Genomic DNA, 21,210 nt, shown 5'->3' with positions numbered 1-21,210 from the left:
AGTGGGACCCATTCTATTGCACCCACTATGGGTGCAAGCATTGTGGATGCTCTTATAAGCTCCCAAAAAAATAAGTTCCTTGTGGATTGTTGGCCCAATACTCTTTATTTTCAGCTCAAGCCCAAACCAAGCCCATCTCCCTAAATAATCCCAACCCCCTTTTCAGCCAAACCCTTAATCCCTCACTTCCCTTGCGCCGCTCTGTTATCTCTCTCTCTCTCACCTGCGCCTTTCCATTTCCCCTCCGCCGCCCGACTCCTCGGTTCTCCTTCCGCCTTCAATTCTCCCCCTCCTTCCCGATGTCTCCCTTTACCTCCCTAATCTGTCCCCAGCTTGGTTATAAGGCACTCGATTGTGGGAAGTTCCGTTCAAGAGGTACACAACGTGTGAAGGCGGCTGGACGGTCGGGAACCAAGAGGTGTACCTCCGGCTAGGCGAAGATACCCAAAAGTGGTATCAGAGCCACGGTGACCTAGCCGGGGCACCCTCCGACCGCACCTCCTTCACCCCGCCGCCCTCTGGGCTGCGCCGATTCGCTCCCGACGAGCAAGGAAAGAGGTAGGTCCGGCCTCTCCCCTTCCTGGGAGAGACGGCTCTGGTAAATCGGCTTGATCTTGAAACTCCTAGCTTCTAGGGTTGGTGTTGTTGCTGATGTTTGTGTTTTGAATGTTTTGCTTGTTGAAGATCTTGGTATCTTGCGATCCTGTTTTTCTTTTGTGCTTCTGCGTGGTGTCTGAAATCTCGATAAACCTTTGGCATTCCAAGCCGAGTGAGATCTCCCTTGTTTTGGTCCAGTTCGTCTGGATTCCCCTGTGGGTCTCCTCGTGCGAGTATCCTGGAAAACAAGGGAGAGAGGGGCTTATCTGGATTGGTTGTGTGAGCTCTGGTGTTTGTTGAGCTCTGCTCTGGGTTGTTGCTTGTTGACTGTTGTTTTGTTTGTGTCTGTGTGGCTGTTGTCTTGAGTTTTGCTGCCTGCAGCAGTTTGAGCCTTTTCTGTCATTATGATCAACTGCTATATGGTGAGGGATAGGTCTATCCCTGGGTTTAGAACTTGCATCAGTAGGGATGTAGTGTTTAATGAAATTACCATTCCATGTTTGACTGAATCCTCACAATCTGATGCTCCAAGTGAGGTGGAGAAACTGAAATCCTTTGATCATGAAAGATATGATTTTATGCTTACCCCCACTGCTCCTTTTGAGGTGGATCCTCAATTCAATTTGGATGTAAACCCTGTGGTTGAGAATGGACCAATCTTGCATGATGTCCCTGGACCTGAGCATGTTATAAATGAACCTACTGAAAAAACTTGGATTCTTGTGGAACAACCTACAGATTGTTATGTTATTGAGTCCATATTGTTGTTTAAGGTCAAGCATGATACTGAAAATGTCAGATATAAAGCTAGGCTTGTTGTTAAGGGATCTACTAAGAAAGAAGGCCTTGATTGCAATGTGGTTTCTGCTCCTGTTGTGTTTTCTGATCATGGTTAAAGTTCAGTTTCTGTACTTGTGTGTGTGGCATGTTTAGCCTCTGTGGCTGCTTGTCTCTTTCATGTTTTTTCTCTTTTTCGTGCATGTTTTTCTTTGTTCTGTGTATTTGTGTTTGTTGAGTCTGTTGCTCTGTCCTGTGTTTGTGTGTTCTGCATGTGTTTTCTTTTGCTCTGAGTGTCTGATCTGTTGTGAGCTCTGCTCTGGTCTGTTTGTCTCTTCTGTGTGTGTCTTGTGTTATGTTGCTTGAGTGCATGTGTGTGTGTGTGTTGTGTCTTCAATGATAACCTTTTTTTGGTTTGAGAATGTGGTGATTTCCCTTGGGTTGGTCTCTGTGGTTTGAGACTGAGATTAATATGTATAATATTTTTCTCACCCTCTATTGTATTGTCTTTGTGATAGGATGATAGAAAAAAATGGCTGTGATGATAAATTCAGTTAAAGACACACACTCCCTGGTGACATAAAGACTATTGTGTCAAAGGTGGATATGTGGATTGTTGGCCCAATACTCTTTATTTTCAGCTCAAGCCCAAACCAAGCCCATCTCCCTAAATAATCCCAACCCCCTTTTCAGCCAAACCCTTAATCCCTCACTTCCCTTGCGCCGCTCTGTTATCTCTCTCTCTCTCACCTGCGCCTTTCCATTTCCCCTCCGCCGCCCGACTCCTCGGTTCTCCTTCCGCCTTCAATTCTCCCCCTCCTTCCCGATGTCTCCCTTTACCTCCCTGATCTGTCCCCAGCTTGGTTATAAGGCACTCGATTGTGGGAAGTTCCGTTCAAGAGGTACACAACGTTGAAGGCTCTGCTATTCCTTCTGTGTTTCCGGTCTGATCGCCGGTGTTGTGGCTGTGAGGAGCGGGCTTCCTGCAGTTGAGAGCATTATCACCGGATTCCTGTGAAGGTCTCCTGCTTGGTGATATTGCTGAGTTCCCTGTGTCGCCGGATTCCTGAGAAGGTTTCCTGTTTGGTGACGGAGCTGTGTTCTTTGAGTCGCCGGAGTCCTGTCCATCGGATTCCTGAGTTTGGGCGGCTGAGATTAACTGAGTTGGGCTCCGATTTGTGTTCCGCTTCCACCTTTGAGCCTTGGTCCTTGAGCTGACGGAGTGTAGAGATTTGTTGTTGCTTGAGCAACGTGTGAAGGCGGCTGGACGGTCGGGAACCAAGAGGTGTACCTCCGGCTAGGCGAAGATACCCAACATTCCTCTACCCCAACTTATTTTTTTATAATCTCATATGCAACAATCTTTTTACAAATATTTTTCAACTATAATTTATTATTTTCATCATACATCATTCAAGTTCATTTTTCTTCGATTTTCTCTCTGTAAAAAAATATTTTCTCTCTCTAGCAAAAAAATCTCTCTCTAGCTTATAAGCTCAATTATCCAAACACTTTGACAATTTATAAGCTCTTAAAAAATACATCTTATAAGCTCTTTAAACATCTTATAAGCTCCAAGAGCTCATAAGCTCTTTAAAATAAGCTTAGCCAAACACCCTCTAAGTATACCCTGAACTGCTTAGTGTACGTATGCTAAGCCTCGCTCAATTCCAATAAGTTTTACTATGGATTAGAGTTTCTCACATTAGACACCCTGAAACTGCCAAGACCAAAAACAGCGTGAGAGCCCAAGTTTAACCTCTCAACAGACGAGCTTAACGAACAACTTTATCTTTGAAATTTTAACTATAGGTGCGTTCCAACGACTCAACAAGAAAGGGATGTGATCAACTTCTCGGTGTTTAATTTGCACACGAATGAGAGTAAAATAAGAAATAAATATGAAATTAGGAGAAAATCAGGGCTATTAATTAAATCAACTAGCGTCTAACCCGTCGAAATTCGACGGGAATTATTTTATGTCATCATTTATAATTATTTTATGTTATTTTTATAATTATAACATATAAAATAGTTTATATATAAATTATTTTTTTTAATTAATTTGATATGATCAAATTAAATTAGTAGTACAATTGAATACCTATAAACTTTTAAAACACAAAAAAAATCAATTAAATCTGAATTGAATGCACCTTATACCCCCTTAATTACTGCTTTTAGAATAAACAACCATTTAATGCTGATGAGTTTGCCTTCTTTTACTCGTTCTAATTAACTGAAGCAAAAAAACATTAAACAAATATTGCATTCAATTTAATTTTTTCAAATTTACTAGTTTTCTTTTTCATTGTTGTATAGAACAATGAAAATGCAATTTACGTTGGGTTTTTTTTTTCCAGCAATTATTAAATTTACTTTTTTTTTAATTCAGATTTTTAATTTATGAAATATTTGTTAATCAAATTCTAAAAAAATGTTAAGTTGTTTATGAACTAATGAGATAATTAAGTGTTCAGTCAACTAATATTAATTAAAAACACTAGTTGCGGATAATGTTCTCTACTCTCAATACACTCAACAACTTCGTTTTAAAACTTCGTGTTCCTTCTTACTAATTTTTTTTGGGGGGGAACGAAAAGAGTATTTTATCAGTTAAATAAATTAAAATAATTAGCGGTACTATATATCATATACGTTTACAACGAGAATGAGTACTAAAATCATTTTTTTAAAATGGAGCCAAATATTAATTGACATGCTCATGCAATTTTTTCTTAATTTTTTGTATTACAACCTTTACTTATCTTTCTTTTATGCATTATAAATGTTTACTTTGTAATGTTCGTATTGTTATGGCAACATATATTCAATTATTGCAACAAATTATATTATAAATTCAAACGGATTCAGTTAATTAACGAGTATTTCAAACCGATGCATGTAATTAACGAGTATTAATATTCTTTCCAATTGAATATGTCATATTTTCTTATTTGAATGACCTGAGTTTTCAATATGCCATATTTTCTTATTTGAACGGCTCATTTCAATTAGTCACTTCTTAAAATGAAAAGTCAATACATAACAAATACTTTCACAAAACTCATTATTTATACAATAGTATATCATTGTGAGTTTGTGACATACATAATTATCTTCTTTTTATTCAAAAATATATTATCTTTTTTTTTTCTCTCTCCTACTTTTTTTTAACAAATATATTCTCAAAATAAGTAACTTTTTCTCTCCTATTTTACCATAAACAATTTACAACGGCCTTCTAATCTATTGCTTGGGACAGAGGAAGTACATGTTTGAGACTAAAACAAAATAAAAATTGCTTTTTATTTGTATTTGATTCGCTAAATCGTATTAGTCTCCACATTGTGATTCATCGTTACCCTTCACTATGATTAACGATTTCAAAAAGCTGACCTCAACTAATCTACAAACTTATTTCTATAATTTGTATTCATAAATTACAAGCCCGTCAAAATTCTACTCCCTCCGTCCTAATAATGTTGTCCCCTTTCTTTTGGGCACGGAGATTAAGGAGTGTGGAATTAGTGAGTATAAACTAGAAGGCCCCACATGTTTAAGATGGAAATTGAGTATAGCTTAATTAGGGTAAAATGTAACCAGCTATGCATCTGCAAATCCTCTTCTCCGGCGAGACAGTGCTACAGCCTATAGCTTCTGCTCAGCCATCGCCACCACTCTCCTCCGCCGCCCCATCACTTCTTCCACCACTCTTTGTGTTCCCTCTCATCTAAAACCAACAAAACAACCCCTTTCTCAAACAGCTCTTCCTCTCTCTCTGCCAAACAAAACCCAATTGAAATTACCGACTGCCCTAATCCCCTTTCCGGCGACCTGCTGCTTCCTCCGTCATCCAACACTTCGATAATTCAGAAGCAAAAAAAAAAAACACCTTTTTCACGTATTGAAAAATGGAGAAGAGAGTTGTGTTTTTTCGTGCCGACAAAGTATTTTCTCAAATTGAGCAGAGGCGACCGACGGCGAGAGCCGGCGTGGGAAGAGAGGCAAGAGGCGGAGGGCGCTCTCCGCTGTCACTGCAACGAGTCCGGCGAGCCCTAATTTTTGAAAAAAAAGCAGAGAAGACAACACGAAGACGGTGGCACGAGGGGTGGAAGCGATATGACGGAGGCTGGAGGTGGGAGAAGGGGGGAGGGGAGAGGCGGTGCCGGCGGAACAGATGGGCAAGGGAGAGGCGGTGCCGGTGGATTTACAGAGAGGGAGGAAGGGGCGGCGCCTGTGGAGTTACAGAGGGGGAAGGGGGAGGTGGTGCTTGTACAAAGGGGGAAGGGGGGAGGCGGCGCCGGCGGAACAGAGGGAAAGGAAGCGGTGTTGCCGGTGGAGTTATAGAGGAGAAATGGTGGAGTGGATTTCGAGAGGGGAAGGGGGAGGTTGTAGAGAGAGAGAGAGAGAGTCGTGTAGGTGTGATTTAGAGGGGGATTAACTAGAATCATGTTAATTAGAAATTAATTAACGTTTAAAATTTACCTAAAAAGGAAATGGGACAAGGTTATTGGGACAACCCAAAAAGGAAAGTGGGACAAGATTATTGGGACGGAGGGAGTACATGATAATCAAATTTCTTTTTCAAGCCAAGGAATCAAGTAAATTCCACATTGCTTTTTTTTCCCCCTTTGTTTTGCTATGTTGTTGGTTTGGTTTCCTTCATCCTAGTATTAAACGTTGCGATAAAATAAAATTCAAGGAGGGGTAGGTTTGGATTCCTCGGCGTCTTCCGCAATAGTGGTCGATTCCGTCTTGATTTGCTGCGCCATGTCGTAGGTTGCATGCACGCCAAACAACACATAATACAGTAGCATGATCGCCGTACAAATGCCGAACCTTACAAACGTCTCGCCACCCAACGATCCCATCAGAAACAAATTTATCGCGATCGACAACGACGGCAGCCACGGCACCAGCGGCACTCCCCACACCTTCGGCGTTCTTTCCTGCGGCAGCATCACCGCGATCCCCAGTGTGGCCGCGAACCAGACCGGAATCGTGATGGCGTATCCGATCCAACCGCCCGGTTTCAGACCCCAATAAGCAGAAGTTCCCATTGAAGAAGCTACGATGAGCAGCAAAAAGGCTATCAATTTAGCCAGATTTGCTCTAGGCGTCACCCCCCTCATGTAGTACCTTCTAACCAGAAGCGCCACCGCCATCATCATGAATATGAAGAGAGTGCTCACCGACAACAAGCTGGCTAGGACGCCCAAGCTCGAGAAAAAGGCGACTATGGCACTAGGTATGGTGATCAAGAGAGTTGCATATATAGGAGTTCCTGTTTTGGGGTGGACAAGGGCAAAGAACGGCGGGATCATGTGGGACCGGGCGATGTGCGTGGTGTATCGCGCCTGCCCGAGAGCCCCCACGAGGAGGACGGTGGTCATGCCCTTGAGGGCGCCGAGGGCAACGAGGTACTTGGCCCATTTCATCCCCACGTTCTGGAAAGCTACAGAGTAAGCTGCATTGGTGTCTAAGTCGGAGTACTTCTGCATCATAGACAAAGAAAGTGCCATCAAGCAGTAGATTACAGTGATCATCGACATGGATCCCAGAAGTCCTATGGGTATGTCTCTGCGCGGATTTCTGGTTTCCTCGGCCATGGTGGCGATGTTGTCAAATCCTCCATAGGCGAAGTAGACGATGGCGGCTGCCTGGAAGATCCCTTTAGCACCATAAGGCAAGAAAGGTTGTAGGTTGGAGGTGTTGGCATGAGCGAACCCTGCAACTATCACAAATATGATCACCACTGTGTTCACAGCTGATGCGATCCAGTTGAGGTAGGAGGTTTTCTTGGCGCTCGTGATTGCGATCATGGATGCGATAACTAGAACTCCAGAAGCCAGCGGGTCTAGTAAGTTGAAACCGTCTTTGAGGTCGGTGTGTATGCGCAACGAGTTGGAATGGCGGTCGAGGAGAGTAGTGAAGTAAGAAGTCCAGCCTCTAGCGACTGCTGCACTTCCAATGATGGATTCAAGAAGTATGTTACCTGCTGCTATGAAGGCTGCAAGATCGCCCAGTTCCACTCGCAGGTAAGCAAATGATCCACCAGCAACAGGGATTTCGACTGCGAATTCGGTGTAGCAGAAGACGGAGAGCATGGCTGAGATGCCGGAAGCCACGTAGGACAAGATTATGGCCGGCCCTGCATGATCATGAGCCTCTTGGCCAGTGAGGACGAAGATTCCAGTGCCAATGACGGAGCCAAATCCGAACCAGATGAGGTCCCACCAGTTGAGTTGTCGTTTCATGCTGTTCTCGCTCTGTTTGCGGAGATAAACGAGCTCTGTTGTTTCATCGGAGCGGTTGAGAAGGCGGTCCTTGAACCGCAGCCTGGTCTCCGATAGGGCAGAGATGTAGGAGCTCCAATTCTCGAAAGACTTCTCAGGGAAGAAGTCTTGCTTGCTGAATCTCCAGTAGCTTCTTGGTTGGACATCAGATTCAGTTCCCATTCTGCACTTGCTATTATTCCTCACTACTGGATCAAATAAACTGATGAAATGAGAGAGAATGGGTAGGAATTTATTACCTTATCTCTTCCACTGGTTTGGGTTACAAGAGAAATCATCATCTAATGGCAGTGATTGGACAGCTAGGGAGATGGTGACGGCCGGGACAAATCCAAAGAGAAAGAAAACTGGCATTTGACATTAATTACATAACAAGTAGGAATGGTATCTTGTTATAGTCGTCCTGCATTATTTTGTCTTATTCTGAGCAGGACCTACCTACACAGATCTACTTCAAAACTAACAATCAGTAGAGGATACCGACAATTTTACAACTACAGTATTCTCTGAGAACTTAAACATGTTTCTCACATCTAGCGTGGCCCACTTGGTGGTCATGGAAAAAACAGTAAATCTTTTTCCATCAATCTAGTGATGCACAAGAACCGTGGAATTTTGGAAAGCAGCCAATTATGACCTATTCGATTGTCCCTTTCCATGTCAAAATTCATAAGATGATTCTGCGGTTGCCCGCTGATAATGCCCATGCTGGGCTGCTTTCAATGCTAACTACATTAAAACTAGTTGCTCACTACACATTCAGCAAATAATTAAGCATTATATCAGATTATTTCAGAGTTGAGGACATGAGGATATACTTTCCTCATTTTACCTTTCACGGTGTCAGAAACTAGCAGCAGTAACCCAAGGGAAATTTTAACACCCACTAATGTTTAAACCTAAAAGGATTACCACCACGATCTCCATGCCTTCTTCATTTTGCTCCCGACATACTTTACTCCATGAACTGCACCAACAGTTAGTAGGCCTGCAACAGCCTGTCTTGCACTGGAAACCATGACTTTGCGTCTCAGGATCTTCCGGATGTAATTCGCAGCCTCTTCCTTTTTAATTGCTACTTTCTGTGCAGCTCTACCTAAAATATCATTAACCAATGGAACGCTGTAAAATTTTCTGTATTAACATTGTAAGAAATGCAAAATAAGGAGCTTATGCTAGACTGCTAGAGTAATTACACCGCCAACCAATACATGTAGCTAATGAAATGGTCTTTTTTTTTTTTCTTTCTCAAATAGCAATCAAGCAAGTCGAGTTTCCCTGCCCAATCATATATCATACCAGATTCGTCAATTGCTTTCTTCTCGCCAAGCTTCATTCCGGTATGGCATCTGAGAGGCAAAGGAAGAGAAGACACAAGGGAGCATGTGGTAGACAATCCACAATCCTGATTCAACAATTCAAGTATTCCAAAATCTGAAGTTTTTGCTATTTCCTTGATAACTTAACATGTGCAACTATGAAATTTGGACTGACCTGGATTAAATTTACTTTTTGATCAGCGGAAGATGATAATCTAAGCAAGTCTTGAGCTGCAAACTCCTCTATAAATGGATTGTACATTTTTTGAAATAACTTAAATTGCCCTTGTACAATCTTTTTCACCTGAGAAGTATACATAGGTAAGTATAGCATGTCAAGAAAAACTTGACTAACTGTGCTGTTCAACCACTTCTGAGGTAAATGTACAGCACTATCAATATGGATGTTAACAAGATTATGAAAAAGATATCTTCAATGTAGTGGAGATGAGATAAAGATATCCCCAGTTCCCGATAAAGAAAGTTATCTTTCAAATGACAAAACAAAATAAAAGTACCCTCTTTCAATTTGTATCTTGCGTGTTGGTATATTGCACACTTTTCATTCCAAACGTTGAAACAATATGCAAATGTGGTTGGCAAGTTATATTCACAATTTTAGAAGCCCATCACATACATACAATTTCAAGCTAAGTTCCCCATTCAAACTTTTAATTAGAGCCTGCAATCATCATTACCTTGTTTCTATCCTCTGCGAAAAGCATTCGTAAGTCGCCCATGTATGAGAGGCTACATATTTTGGCATACAACTCTTCCTGCAAACATATCAAACTTGCTACTGCTAAGCTTCTTACCTTTACATGACTGCAATGAAACCGAGGAAGGACCATACCTCACTGAATTTCGATGGCAAAAGCAGGAGGGCAGCAGAGGCTGCTGCCTTCACATTTACAAAGTTGAGTTTTTCTATCTCCGAGTTGTCTACTATGACATTAACCTGCAATACACAGATGCTTCAGATGCTATATGGACAGCATCCAGTAAAAACCAAAGCATACTTTATGGGCATAAAGTAGAGTAAAAGTGTCAAAGCTGAAGTATTAATTAGTAATCCAAGTATTTATGCAAAACATACGGGTTTCTGCAAACGGCCACTCAGATAGAAACTTTCCCAAACCAGAATGTCCTGAACGAGATCATTCATGCGAACAACACCATATTTGAACATCTGCAGGAGTATTTCATGTCAAAATCTCATTTCAATAGTATATTTAATATATAAACAGCTATATAACAACCATAAATCACATGTAAAAACATCACAATAAGAGCTATGACAAAAATAATTAACCCGGTCTCTGTGAGAAACGAAGGGGTTGAAATGTACGCGGACACCAATATGATCAGCAACACCGGTTATCTAACAGGAAAAAAAATGATATCAATCTTGCAAGACACTAAACATCCAAAATGAGAGAAGAGATGTGAAGTAGCACCAGACGCGCTCCCCCAAGGTGGACCATCCATGATGCATAATGATTCCGATTTAACTTCAGATTCTTGATCCCAAAGGTAAGTAAATTCTATCAGTTGCTAATCAACATGTTATACGCAGAAAGATAGAAAAGATGGATAAAGTTATTAACTGCTATGATCATATACCTCTGCGTGCCATTGCTGAGGATTTGCTACACCAAGAATGTAATCTACCATGGATTTCTGGGAAAAGGATTTAAGGGAGAAACTCAATAAAATATACGTAGTTACAAAATTAAATTCTTCCAAGACCAAGTTAATGACATAATGTTTCAGTCACAAAGCTTTCTTGCTAATGTTAAATTTACAAGTAAGTTGTGGAAAAGCATAAACTCCAGTAAACGAATAGAAAAGAGAAGATTGCACCTTATCAAAATTGTTTGGATGGAGAGAGGAGCCATATATACAGGCGAACTCAACAGGAGGTAGAGTGTCGAGAAAACTTGCATGCTCAGCTCTCATTTCAGCGCCCATTCACTACATTCAGCAAATGCAAGAAGGTTAGAACTTTTTAAAGACCTGATGTAATACCATGTTTCCTCATAGCTAAGTTGAGAGTAATTTTGAACTTAGAAGTTAAAATGATTCACGCCGGATAAAGAAATGACAAAATTTATTTATTTAAATTTTTATGCATTGCATATTTATTTAAATTGGGCATTTGAGCATATACCACGAGCTATTCATTTAGCGTAACCCTGAAGGATTTTAATTGTCATCGACGCTTTTTCACAACTAGTCTCTCCCCCTATGCGATTTCCTACTGCATCCATACCTCAAGTAGGTTAGGTTTTAGGAGTAATTTTCAAGCCTTACCATCACAACTGCTCCTCTGCAAAAGCCACCCCTTATTACTCAGTTTCTTCTTTTCATTTTTACACAAGCTATTCAAGCTCAACACGTTTTTCTTCCGCAAGAAAAGCTCAATTTCAGAACACAAACAAGTTCAGAGCACCTATTCAAGCAATCAATCCCAGCAGAGGTCTACTTCTAATTCTTTGTGTTTCAATCGAACCAAATGCAAGACAGCATAATATGTGATTATTCCAGAAATATGTATATCTATTACTGTATCACTGAGTCAACACAAGAGATACAATTTTATTCATATGTGTGTTAGCAAGATATTCGAATACCATACACATTTTCTGTACATACATATTGCACTGAATCAGGTTATGAGTATATAGTTGAGAAGAGCATACATGTTTTATTATGATTAACAAATCGCAAGATTTTGGTGCTTACAAACAATGAGTCAGTGAATGATTTTAAGAACATGGTTTTAACTGAAAAGGAAAAACAAAAAGAGCATGGAGAAGAGAGAGACTCAGTGCTGTTGTGTGTGTGTATATGTGAGTCGAACTGGAGGTGGTCGGTGGCGGCCACTAGCTGCTCGCCGGAAATTGGAGGGAAGGGTGTCTGGAGTTGGGGATCGAGGGCTTGTGAGCTGAGGGAGGCGGCGGCGCCTCCGTCGTCGCCAAGAAAGGAGGCGGCGTCACGTGAGTGGTGTCGTCGCCGGCGAGGTCGCTCGAGATACGGGCGACGGCGGCGGCTAGGATGGAGCAGTGGAGTGTTAGAGAGGGCGGAGGCGCGGCCTAAAACCGTGTCGTCGCCGAAGTTCGCGAAGAGGGGGGAGCCGGCGGCAGCGACCTCAGATTGTGTGTGTCAGTTTCCAGTGTGAGGGCGGTGGTGGCTTTCATGGGACGGCCGCTGCAACCGGAGAGAATGGGGAGCAGGCGGCCGTGGCTGCCGTCGACGCGGGGGGGGGGGGGGGGGGAATTGTGCGTGCGTTGTAAAATCGGAGAGAAAGGGAGATCAGAGGGACGAGGGGAGCGGCGCTCAGGCGCGGCTTCGCCGGAAGGAGGAAGAGCGGCGCCTGAGTGTGTGTTCGTGTGCGTTTGTTGTGTTAAAGAAGAGAAAGAGATGGGCCAGTTTTAGTATTGAGCTGGGCCTCCTATTTTATTTAATTATTTGGGCCAATTTTATATTCAAGTGGGCTGCGAATTTGTCTTTAAATTGTGGGTGTTGGGTCCCGAGGTGTTAAAGAAATGGTGTATGAGGGGAATACATTAGTAGGTTTTTTAAAACTTTTTCGACTGATGGTGTCAGTGATAACTGGTAAGGCTGACAACGATGATCAGTTGTTTATAAAAAAGTTCAGTTACGTAGAGATAAAGACAGAGTAAGGTGAGAAAACTTTTCAATACATTAAAAGAATATCAGTAGAAAATCTCACACAGGTGCGGAAGCTAAGTGAACTGAAAAAGCCTTTAGTATAACAAGTTACCAATTTTAAAGTTTCTCCTTTTAAGTTATCAGTTTCAGTAGAGTGATTGAGAACAAGAAATAAAAACGGAATACCGAAAGCGATAAATGACACAAGATTTTTACGTGGTTCGGAAACACGTTCCTACATTCACGGTCAATCGATCAGGCTGACGAGTACTCGCTTGTGCTTACGGGTGCACAATAAACCTTATGACTGAAACAACTGTTTCAGTGCCAACACACTGGGTTGGACTTCTCGTCTCTTTTCTCAATCTCGCAGATATGTTAAGACTTCACTTGTCTTGCCTTGTGGGGGCTGAGAACTCTTCGAGTCTAGACAACTAACTATAACTCTGTCACTCAAACTTCATTTTCGTTCGATTGAAAAAGTGTTTGTTCTTCCAACTAAATTACAGAGAACAGGCTCTCTGTAATAAGTGCTTAGGCTAAAAGTTTACAATGTATTGCCTAAGAATTCTAAGAAAATGTAGGTAATCAGGAATCTGATTTGAGATTTGTGTATTCTCTTCTTCGATTCAAACTTTGGATGATTGTGAGTAGGCTGAGTTGCAAATTCGGCAGAGGCTCAGCCTATGCAGGCCGGTGTGACACGAAAAGATAAGCTTTGTGTCAGGAAGGACGATCTCCTATCTTCGGCATTTAATGCTTTTGTTCTTTGCATTAAATTCACCTTGTACGGCGGTTGACTACTTTAGCTTCTTAAGGAACGGACTGATGCATTCCAAAGTATCAGTCCGAGTATTGTCAAACAGATTTCAGTGCTATTCCTTCAGTCGGCTCTATTGATCATGTAACTTCAATCTCATGCTTCAGTCAATAGTCTTCAGTCTTCAATCTTCAAACATTGGTCTTCAATCTTTGCCGCTTCAGTCTATACTACTGAGGACTAAAACACTTAAGTCCAAAAGGAGAATTAATCTAGAGAAACTTTCTATTAGTTTTGGTATCATCAAAACAAAAAGATTTGATATATCTTTTTGTGTCCCAACAGTGGGCTGCGAATTTGTTTTATTAAAATTGGACTCACCTATTTAATTGTTAGACTTCTTTAACTAATTTATTAATTTGACTAACTTCAATTGATTTATTAATTAGATCCTTTAATTTGGATTTAATTAATTATTTTTATAGAATGATTGCATAATAATCTTATTATTATTATGTGCATATATTAAGTAAATTACTTATTATATGAGTTAAGCATGAATTGATTTGTATTAAACATTTTTGCAAATGAAAATATTCATTATTTAAATTTATTTTATTTATAAATCCAATTATCAAAGAAATCGAGTGAGCATATTGTTGGTGTTCTTAACTCAAGTATTTTAGTTTCAATACTCATACATTAAATTTTGAAAACTCAGCGTGATGAATCATGAATGTTTAGCACACTCACTAAAATATTAAGTTAGCTTTACGAGACCTATTAAGAATATAATTTCTTCTAGGTTTTGTGGATGACAGGATTAGCGCTACTTTCCTAAGATAGATTTATATGTTTATGATATTCAGGTTTTGGCTATCCAGGTGGACTTACTTTCCAAATGTATGATTGAGTTATTAAGCTCTAAATGTTTTAATGAAATGCAAATTGTTTATCCAATAAAATATTTTGTATGCTCTGTTATGTTTAAGGCTCACAATTCATGGATCGATCAAGGTTCTCTTATGACTTAACACATTGTTTGAGAATTGTGTATACTTGTTAGTTGTTTTGGTGGGTTGATCTCCATCGGGCACTATTCATGTAAGAGGCATTATAAGGGTGGTTGGCTGGATGTGTTCTGGAGTATGTATCATGTAAAGCCTGTCTAAATAGCGTCCAGAAGTCAATTTCAACTTGTCTAAGTTACATCTTCAGGGCATGTATCAAGGGAGTAAGAGATCCGTCGGTGGCTAAAAAGTTCGGGATCACAGCGAGTAACATAATAGAGTGCAACAATGGCGCCAAATGAAATGATTTTGCATTCTTATAAATAATTGTATTTAAAACCTTATATAAGTCATGTTTTAAATTATTGGATAAACTGTCTTTACGAAAATATGAAATATTTTCAGAAAATGTTTGCACACTAAGTATATTAGTACTTAACCCAAATACTTTCAAATATTTTCATATTGACTGGCTGGTGCTGACGGGACTGAGCTGAGGTTAGAGTTCAATTTCCTATTTAGGCTTTCGATGTAGCACAAGCTAATATCTAGTCTTTTGTTTTCCTAACTTAAGACTTTCATGTTATATTTCAAATGACATATCTGGTCGAGCTTAAATTCTTAACTCCTAGTTTTATATTAGTGAATGTTGGTTATCAAAAGCATGAAACAAAACTTGTGATCCAAAAGGGCGTAGCCCGACATGCTATCTCATTATTCGGTTTCAACTAGATTTTTCCCTTGTTTTTTTCTATAAATTAGCCGTACCTCGATTATATTTATTCTTTCAAGAATTTGGGTGTGACACCTGATCGAATCCTAGACGATAATAATTAAGTATATCACCACTGTCAATTGATTCTTCAGATGCCCAAAAAAGTATGCAAATAATGAAAAAAATTATCAATTTCTTCTCAGACATTTCATCGAACATGTCAATTGAATTGTTAGACCGTACTGATATAGAGTGGAGTGAGCAGAAACGAGTGCGTTTGCCGCTTAAGATGATGATGATGATGATGACGACGACGAGTAACGATGAAATCCCCAACAGCTTCTACACAACCTGTATGGTTATTTGCAATTGGCGCCGCACCACTTTTAAGCTTACTCCCACTCCCGCCGAATTATTTATTAGTGATTTATACACTTGTTTTCATAATTACTAATTACTTCCTCTCCTTTTTTTTTCAAATTATACACTTGTTTTCATAATTACTAATTACTTTTTTTTAAAAGTTACTAAAGGGTGCCTCCAACAATGAAGCTAATTTCCAGCTTCTAAATTGCCACACCAGCTTTATAAACTCACCTACTTTTTCTCTAATATCTCCTCCAACAATAAACTAATTTCTTATTTTTTAGGGTCCCACCATAACACACTATATATATATATATATAGGGGTTGGCTAAAATAAAAACACCTCATAAAATATAAATTATGAACCATTTTTTAGCACTCTGATCATTAAGATCTATGGTTGATTCATAACCCTGTTGGATGAATTCGTGGTCCTGAGTTCGAATCTCATAGGTAGCAAAAAAATTATTTTTCGCAATTCATACAGTTACATAGCGAATTTATACGTGTTCTACATATAATTCATACGTTTTAACTAGTTCGTATTTTATATGTTAAGGAGTGTTTTTACCCTAGCCTTCTATACTGCTCAAGAGTGTGGTTGTTAGAAGAGTTTCTTAGGCGATGCTTTCCGATATGCTTATAGGATGGTGTGTGCTGTAATTTATATGAGTGCGGGTGATAACTGGAATCATGGTTTTCTATTGTCTTGTACTTTTTTTTACGAATTATGTTTGGCTATTGGTGTGGTGGCACTAAACTTTCTTGAATGCACTAATCATCCTTGCATAAGCAGGTGATGAGATCTCATGCGAGAAATTCTAGCACAGGATTTGTACAAGAACTTTATAGAGGTACATGATTTGCATTCTTGCACATTTACCTTTGCTTGTGGGTTTTGATTTGTCACCATTATATTACATGGCTAATCCATTGGAGTGAGCAGATTAAACTAATGAACACATTGAAGTATATAGTCTTGAATTGCTTAATTAATATCACTTTAGCCTTGTGCAAATCATTTATATTGAAGCATAGATCATGAACTGTTGTCTGTTATTATTTGTTTGATTGAGAAACTAATTTTATTTTAACACAGATAACGTTTATAACTGCCATTGGCAACAACTCCTGAAATGAGTAATCTTCTTGACCACCAAAAAGAACCTTTCGTCAGAATGGATATCAACACAGATGTAAAAAAGACACGCCACATGAGTTGACTCCTCCACCTTGAACAAGGAAAAAAAAATAATCATTTGATTTAGGACAATCATACTCCAAGTCCAAGTAGACTATTGAAATGAATTAGCCATAATTATTAATGATACCAACTTAGGAAGACGTGATAGATCAATTTAAAAAAAATGAATTAATTGAAAGTTTGTGTTGGATTAACAATTAGTTTTAGGTGGGAAACCATTGAAACAAATAGAGTCTTAGATGAATTCCGCTGAAACAAGTTAAATTTTTTATGGAATTTGTTGAAACAAATAGAGATTTTGATGGGAACCGTTGAAACCAATAGTGCCTATGTTTTTACTATATTTTTTAGCCTACATATTAATTTGTTGGATTCCAATGAGTTGACTCAGGAGGATTGTGTTAGCACCTCCAGCAACCATTCAATTGGCTCAATTTTTTTTTGCTGCAAACTACATTCTGTTTCAGCTATAAATATCAGTACAAATCAGCAAGGTACATATTCTCTACAACAAAATTATCAGCCCCTTTCTACATCTCCAAAATGGCATTGTCGGTTCCAACACAAGCTGAATTTTTCTATCAATCTAAATAGAATGCGAAGATGCATGCATTCTTTTTAAGTGTCATAATAACACAATTCAAAATGGGCAACTGGAAAGCGACGAAGATTCCAACAAATGCAATCCATTTAGCGAGAGGATCACTCAATGATGTTTTCCCAAGCAACCTTACTTGGAATGACGTTTACAAGCGATTTATGCTGATGGAGAATCGTTTTCGTACCTTCAAGGAGGTTATTGCTATTTCGGAGACTTATTGGGATCTCAGCATGAACGGCATCATCGCAGTTGATGGGATATGGAAGCGGATATTTAAGGTGATTTCGAAGACTCTATATATTGCTATAAATTTGTTTGCAAAGTTGAAATTTAATTAGAAAATTATATCCCTTATTCTGTTATCATCTAAGGATAAAATAGAGTGCCGCCATTGCATTTTCTAAAATAAAGAATTATTTTCTCGGATGAAAATTATTTTTAGTTGGCTGAGAATGATTTTATGCGCCTTTTGCCTATCACAATTCAAGCTCTCAATTCATTTAATGTAGTTTCATAATTTTCTTATTTTTTAAATATTGTATGTTCTAGTGCTTCTATTTACGTTGATCTTATTTTTCTTGTTGTAACAAATGCAGAAAAATGAACTTGCAAAAGCATACTACCATGTTGGGGAGTCAGAATTTGACAAGCTAGCGATTTTGGTTGCTTCGGAGAATATAAAAGTTGAGCACTCAAAGACTGTTGTTATCATTTCTGACACAACTATTCCACTCAAAGGTGGAAAAAACAAGCGATGTCCGGGTTGATTCAGATGAAGAGGAAGTGACATCTCTACTTCCAAATCCAAAAGGATAGACACATCGTAGATTATTTGACAATGACCCGCAAACAACAGACATTGAATCAACAAATTAATGATAAAGAGCCATGGATAATTGAGAAGGTCTGGAAGGGGAACAGAAAATGCCATTACGAAATGCATCCGCACAAAAAAAGAAATTTGATCAAGCTATGACGCCTTCGAAAGGTGGTTCCTCTTGTGTATCGTCAAGCCCTTGTAAATGGTTGAAGAATCCATTTTCCTAATCGATTTGAAGAAGTGCTACTTTCATTGTTCTGAATTAATTGTGGTTGATTATGTTAAGTCAAGTTGTTTCTAGCCATTTAGTCATTGTTACCATTTTCAATTTAGTCAAACTCATTTCCTCTAATGTTTTGAATTCTAATTTCAGTAAAATTCAAGTATTGTGTTACTACCTATTTAATTAAGTGATTTTCTGCCCTTTTTTTTTTAATATGGTAGTTCTAATTTAATGAGTGTTTTTAACTAAATATGCATGAAGATGCTATAATCATGACATCAGTATTTCCGTAGCTTCAACAAATATGCATGAAAATGCCATAATCAATGCACCACCTGTAATGAAGAACTTTCTAGAAGAAGCCATGAGAGCTGAGAAAAACTAAGTCTGCTATGACGAGTTGTTGATTGTGATCAAGAAATGTATTGTAATGTATATATAGTTGCAGCCTTCAAAACTCCAGACATGAGTGGCTGAACATGTAATAAATTTTTTGTGGTGGCTACGAAACTTCATGAGTCATCACATGGATTAGTCTATCAATCACTATCAAGATTTTAAGCAGCAAAAATTAAATAAGAGTTTTGATGATTGCTGATGAAATGATTGAAACAATCAGGCAAGTTGTGTGGGACATGAGTTAGGAGACATGAAACTATGATCACATGGATTTTGTCTAAGTATAGATCAGTAATATATGAGAGTATAACCTACCAAAATACGAGATCATATATATATATATATATATATATATATAGGGGAGGGCTAGAATAAAAACACTCTTAAGTGTATAAAATATAAATGATTTTCAGCCCTTAGATCATCAAGATCTACGGTTGATTTGTAACCCTGTTGGATGAATTCGTGGTCCTGAGTTCGAATCCCAAAGGTAGCAAAAATTTATTTTTCACAATTCGTAACCATGTTGGATGAATTCGTAACCCTGTTGGATAAAATTCGTACATTAAAAAACGTTTATATTTATATTTTAAGTAGTGTTTTCACTGTAGCCCTCCCCTATATATATATATATATATATATATATATATATATAGGGAAAAGTTCTTTGAGAAAGACAAATATTTAAATAAGTGAGAAACAATCTCATCCATTGATCAAGATCCATCAAACGGTCCAGAATTAAGAATAAATCTCGTGTCCAAATTTTGATGAACATATCAATAATTGTGATGAACATGTCAGTATTTTTTTTATGAACGGACGTATTTGTTGAGAAGATGTATTTGTTTAAAATTTCACACTCCAGGATTCGATCCCGAAATGTTCAATAAAATTATTGCTATGTTCATAAAAAACTATTGACATGTTCAACGTTCCTAACTTTCAGAAAAAAAAATAATTTCTCCATAGAAACTAACCACATATATATATATATATATATATATATATTATATATATATATGCTCCAACATCAGTAGATAATTCACTACGGACAGTTCAGTTCTTAGCTTGTAATGTTATATCATCATATACTAGTGTTGCCCCGTGCTTTCGCACGGGCAACATTTTTTTTCTTTTAGTTCTATATTTTTGGTTTATGGAAATTAGTAAATTAATTTAAAATTTAAATATAGTTAAATATTTAAATGTATTGTGAGTAATAATAATAAATATTAAAACTATCAATTTTAATATAGTGTCACGTGAGAAGGGAGAACAAAAAATATTAATTCTATCCAGATTTCCCCAATAAATCGCAATTAAATATTCTTATATCACATAAGAAGGGAGAAAAAAAGAAGTTACTTCTATCTAGATTTCCCCAATGAATATATAGACAAATTTCAATTAGCATAAAAGTCGGCAAACTTCCACAAGAACAAAGTAACATTAAGAAGCACCATCGATCCTTCATCACCTCTCTCATCCTATCATCAATTTACTGCAATTTCTCTCTAAAATAAAGAAATGCAACTAAGATCATTTCTATCTCTCTTCCGTCGATTTGCAGATGGGTGTTTCTAGAGAGAGATAATACAATTTAAAGAGAAATTGATTTATTCGCATAAAAAATCTTCATAGAAGCACCCACATCACACAACACCAAAAAAGCAAACAGATAAAATGAGAAGTTATTTTTTATGCTTTTTTTACATGATTTATGAAAAAGTGGGAATTTATTTGCTTCAAACATCTTCCTAGAAATAAAACCAAACCCACATCACATAACACCAGAAAAGCAAAGAAAGAGGGAAGGAAAATTTAACACCAACATTTTCTTTTAATTTCTGATTTATCGCCCAAGAAAGAGTAGGAGAGAGAGAATATGGTATGTGGAGAAAGAAAAAAATTGAAAAGATCAAAAGTGTTAAAACATTAATTTGGGTAGTTGAACAATTTCTGCATCGGATTTGAGAAAAGTTTTACGGAATAACTGAACATGTACTCAATGTGTATGGGGAAAGTAATTGGAATAATAAAGAAAAAAAAATATTTGCATGGAAATACCTAATTTTGAGCGGGAAAAGTATTGTTTTGGAGGGATTTTTCATGCAGACTACTTTGCTTTAGTATAATATATAGATTTTTGTTTTCTAAGAAAAGCAAATAGAGATGCTTACCATATTCAATGAAGGCAATTATGCAAGTTGTAAGTTGAGACATACATCACAAGTAGCGAGTGAAAGAAAGAGGTGTTTCGCTCTTCTTAGATCTACAGCTACAAGACGAGTCATAGTTCAAAACCAATATATGGTATGTTTGTCTGAACATATGACTCTCGAAACTCTTGCACCCTTTATATCTTTCTCAAAGCAAACTCAAGTAGTCAATTCAAGCTTCACGCTATTCTTCCAGCTTTTGAAGTAGCAATAGAATAAATCA

General features: G+C 38.3%; 3 protein-coding genes across 9 annotated transcripts; 1 reads left to right on the top strand and 2 right to left on the bottom strand.

Moving 5' to 3' along the window:
* Nucleotides 1–4,659: 4,659 nt before the first annotated feature.
* LOC131026237 (cationic amino acid transporter 5) lies at nucleotides 4,660–8,716 on the bottom strand. Of its 3 annotated transcripts, XR_009102224.1 has the most exons (3): nucleotides 7,913–8,049; nucleotides 5,942–7,836; nucleotides 4,660–4,843 (listed from the first exon to the last, which is right to left on the bottom strand). XR_009102224.1 is itself a non-coding variant. In XM_057956025.1 (2 exons), the coding sequence occupies exon 2, from the start codon at nucleotides 7,833–7,835 to the stop codon at nucleotides 6,075–6,077; it is 1,761 nt and encodes a 586-aa protein (XP_057812008.1). In that variant the 5' UTR covers nucleotide 7,836; nucleotides 7,913–8,049; the 3' UTR covers nucleotides 4,660–6,074. The 3 variants fall into 3 exon arrangements, 1 of the variants encoding a protein (XP_057812008.1); XR_009102223.1 differs by having other exon boundaries at nucleotides 4,660–4,836; nucleotides 5,942–8,716; XM_057956025.1 differs by having other exon boundaries at nucleotides 4,660–7,836.
* On the bottom strand, nucleotides 8,432–12,417 carry LOC131026238 (uncharacterized). 5 transcript variants are annotated; one of them, XM_057956027.1, is made up of 11 exons: nucleotides 11,163–12,417; nucleotides 10,856–10,966; nucleotides 10,616–10,672; nucleotides 10,450–10,512; nucleotides 10,305–10,373; nucleotides 10,089–10,181; nucleotides 9,846–9,950; nucleotides 9,691–9,768; nucleotides 9,168–9,296; nucleotides 8,973–9,078; nucleotides 8,432–8,769 (listed from the first exon to the last, which is right to left on the bottom strand). In XM_057956027.1, exons 2-11 carry the CDS (start codon nucleotides 10,961–10,963, stop codon nucleotides 8,582–8,584), a joined length of 996 nt encoding a protein of 331 aa, XP_057812010.1. In that variant the 5' UTR covers nucleotides 10,964–10,966; nucleotides 11,163–12,417; the 3' UTR covers nucleotides 8,432–8,581. The 5 variants fall into 5 exon arrangements, with proteins under 5 accessions (XP_057812010.1, XP_057812009.1, XP_057812011.1 ...); XM_057956026.1 differs by having other exon boundaries at nucleotides 11,820–12,417; XM_057956028.1 differs by having other exon boundaries at nucleotides 11,890–12,382.
* Nucleotides 12,418–17,183: 4,766 nt separating this feature from the next.
* LOC131026236 (uncharacterized) lies at nucleotides 17,184–18,449 on the top strand. Its single transcript, XM_057956024.1, has 2 exons — nucleotides 17,184–17,601; nucleotides 17,920–18,449. Exons 1-2 carry the CDS (start codon nucleotides 17,326–17,328, stop codon nucleotides 18,088–18,090), a joined length of 447 nt encoding a protein of 148 aa, XP_057812007.1. The 5' UTR covers nucleotides 17,184–17,325; the 3' UTR covers nucleotides 18,091–18,449.
* The last annotated feature ends 2,761 nt before the right edge of the window (nucleotides 18,450–21,210 follow it).

Source organism: Salvia miltiorrhiza, chromosome 5, assembly GCF_028751815.1.
Source record: "Salvia miltiorrhiza cultivar Shanhuang (shh) chromosome 5, IMPLAD_Smil_shh, whole genome shotgun sequence".
NCBI classification, from domain to species: domain Eukaryota; kingdom Viridiplantae; phylum Streptophyta; class Magnoliopsida; order Lamiales; family Lamiaceae; genus Salvia; species Salvia miltiorrhiza.
The sequence above is the reverse complement of the archived record's forward strand: the minus strand, read 5'-3'. Positions and strand labels throughout refer to the sequence as shown.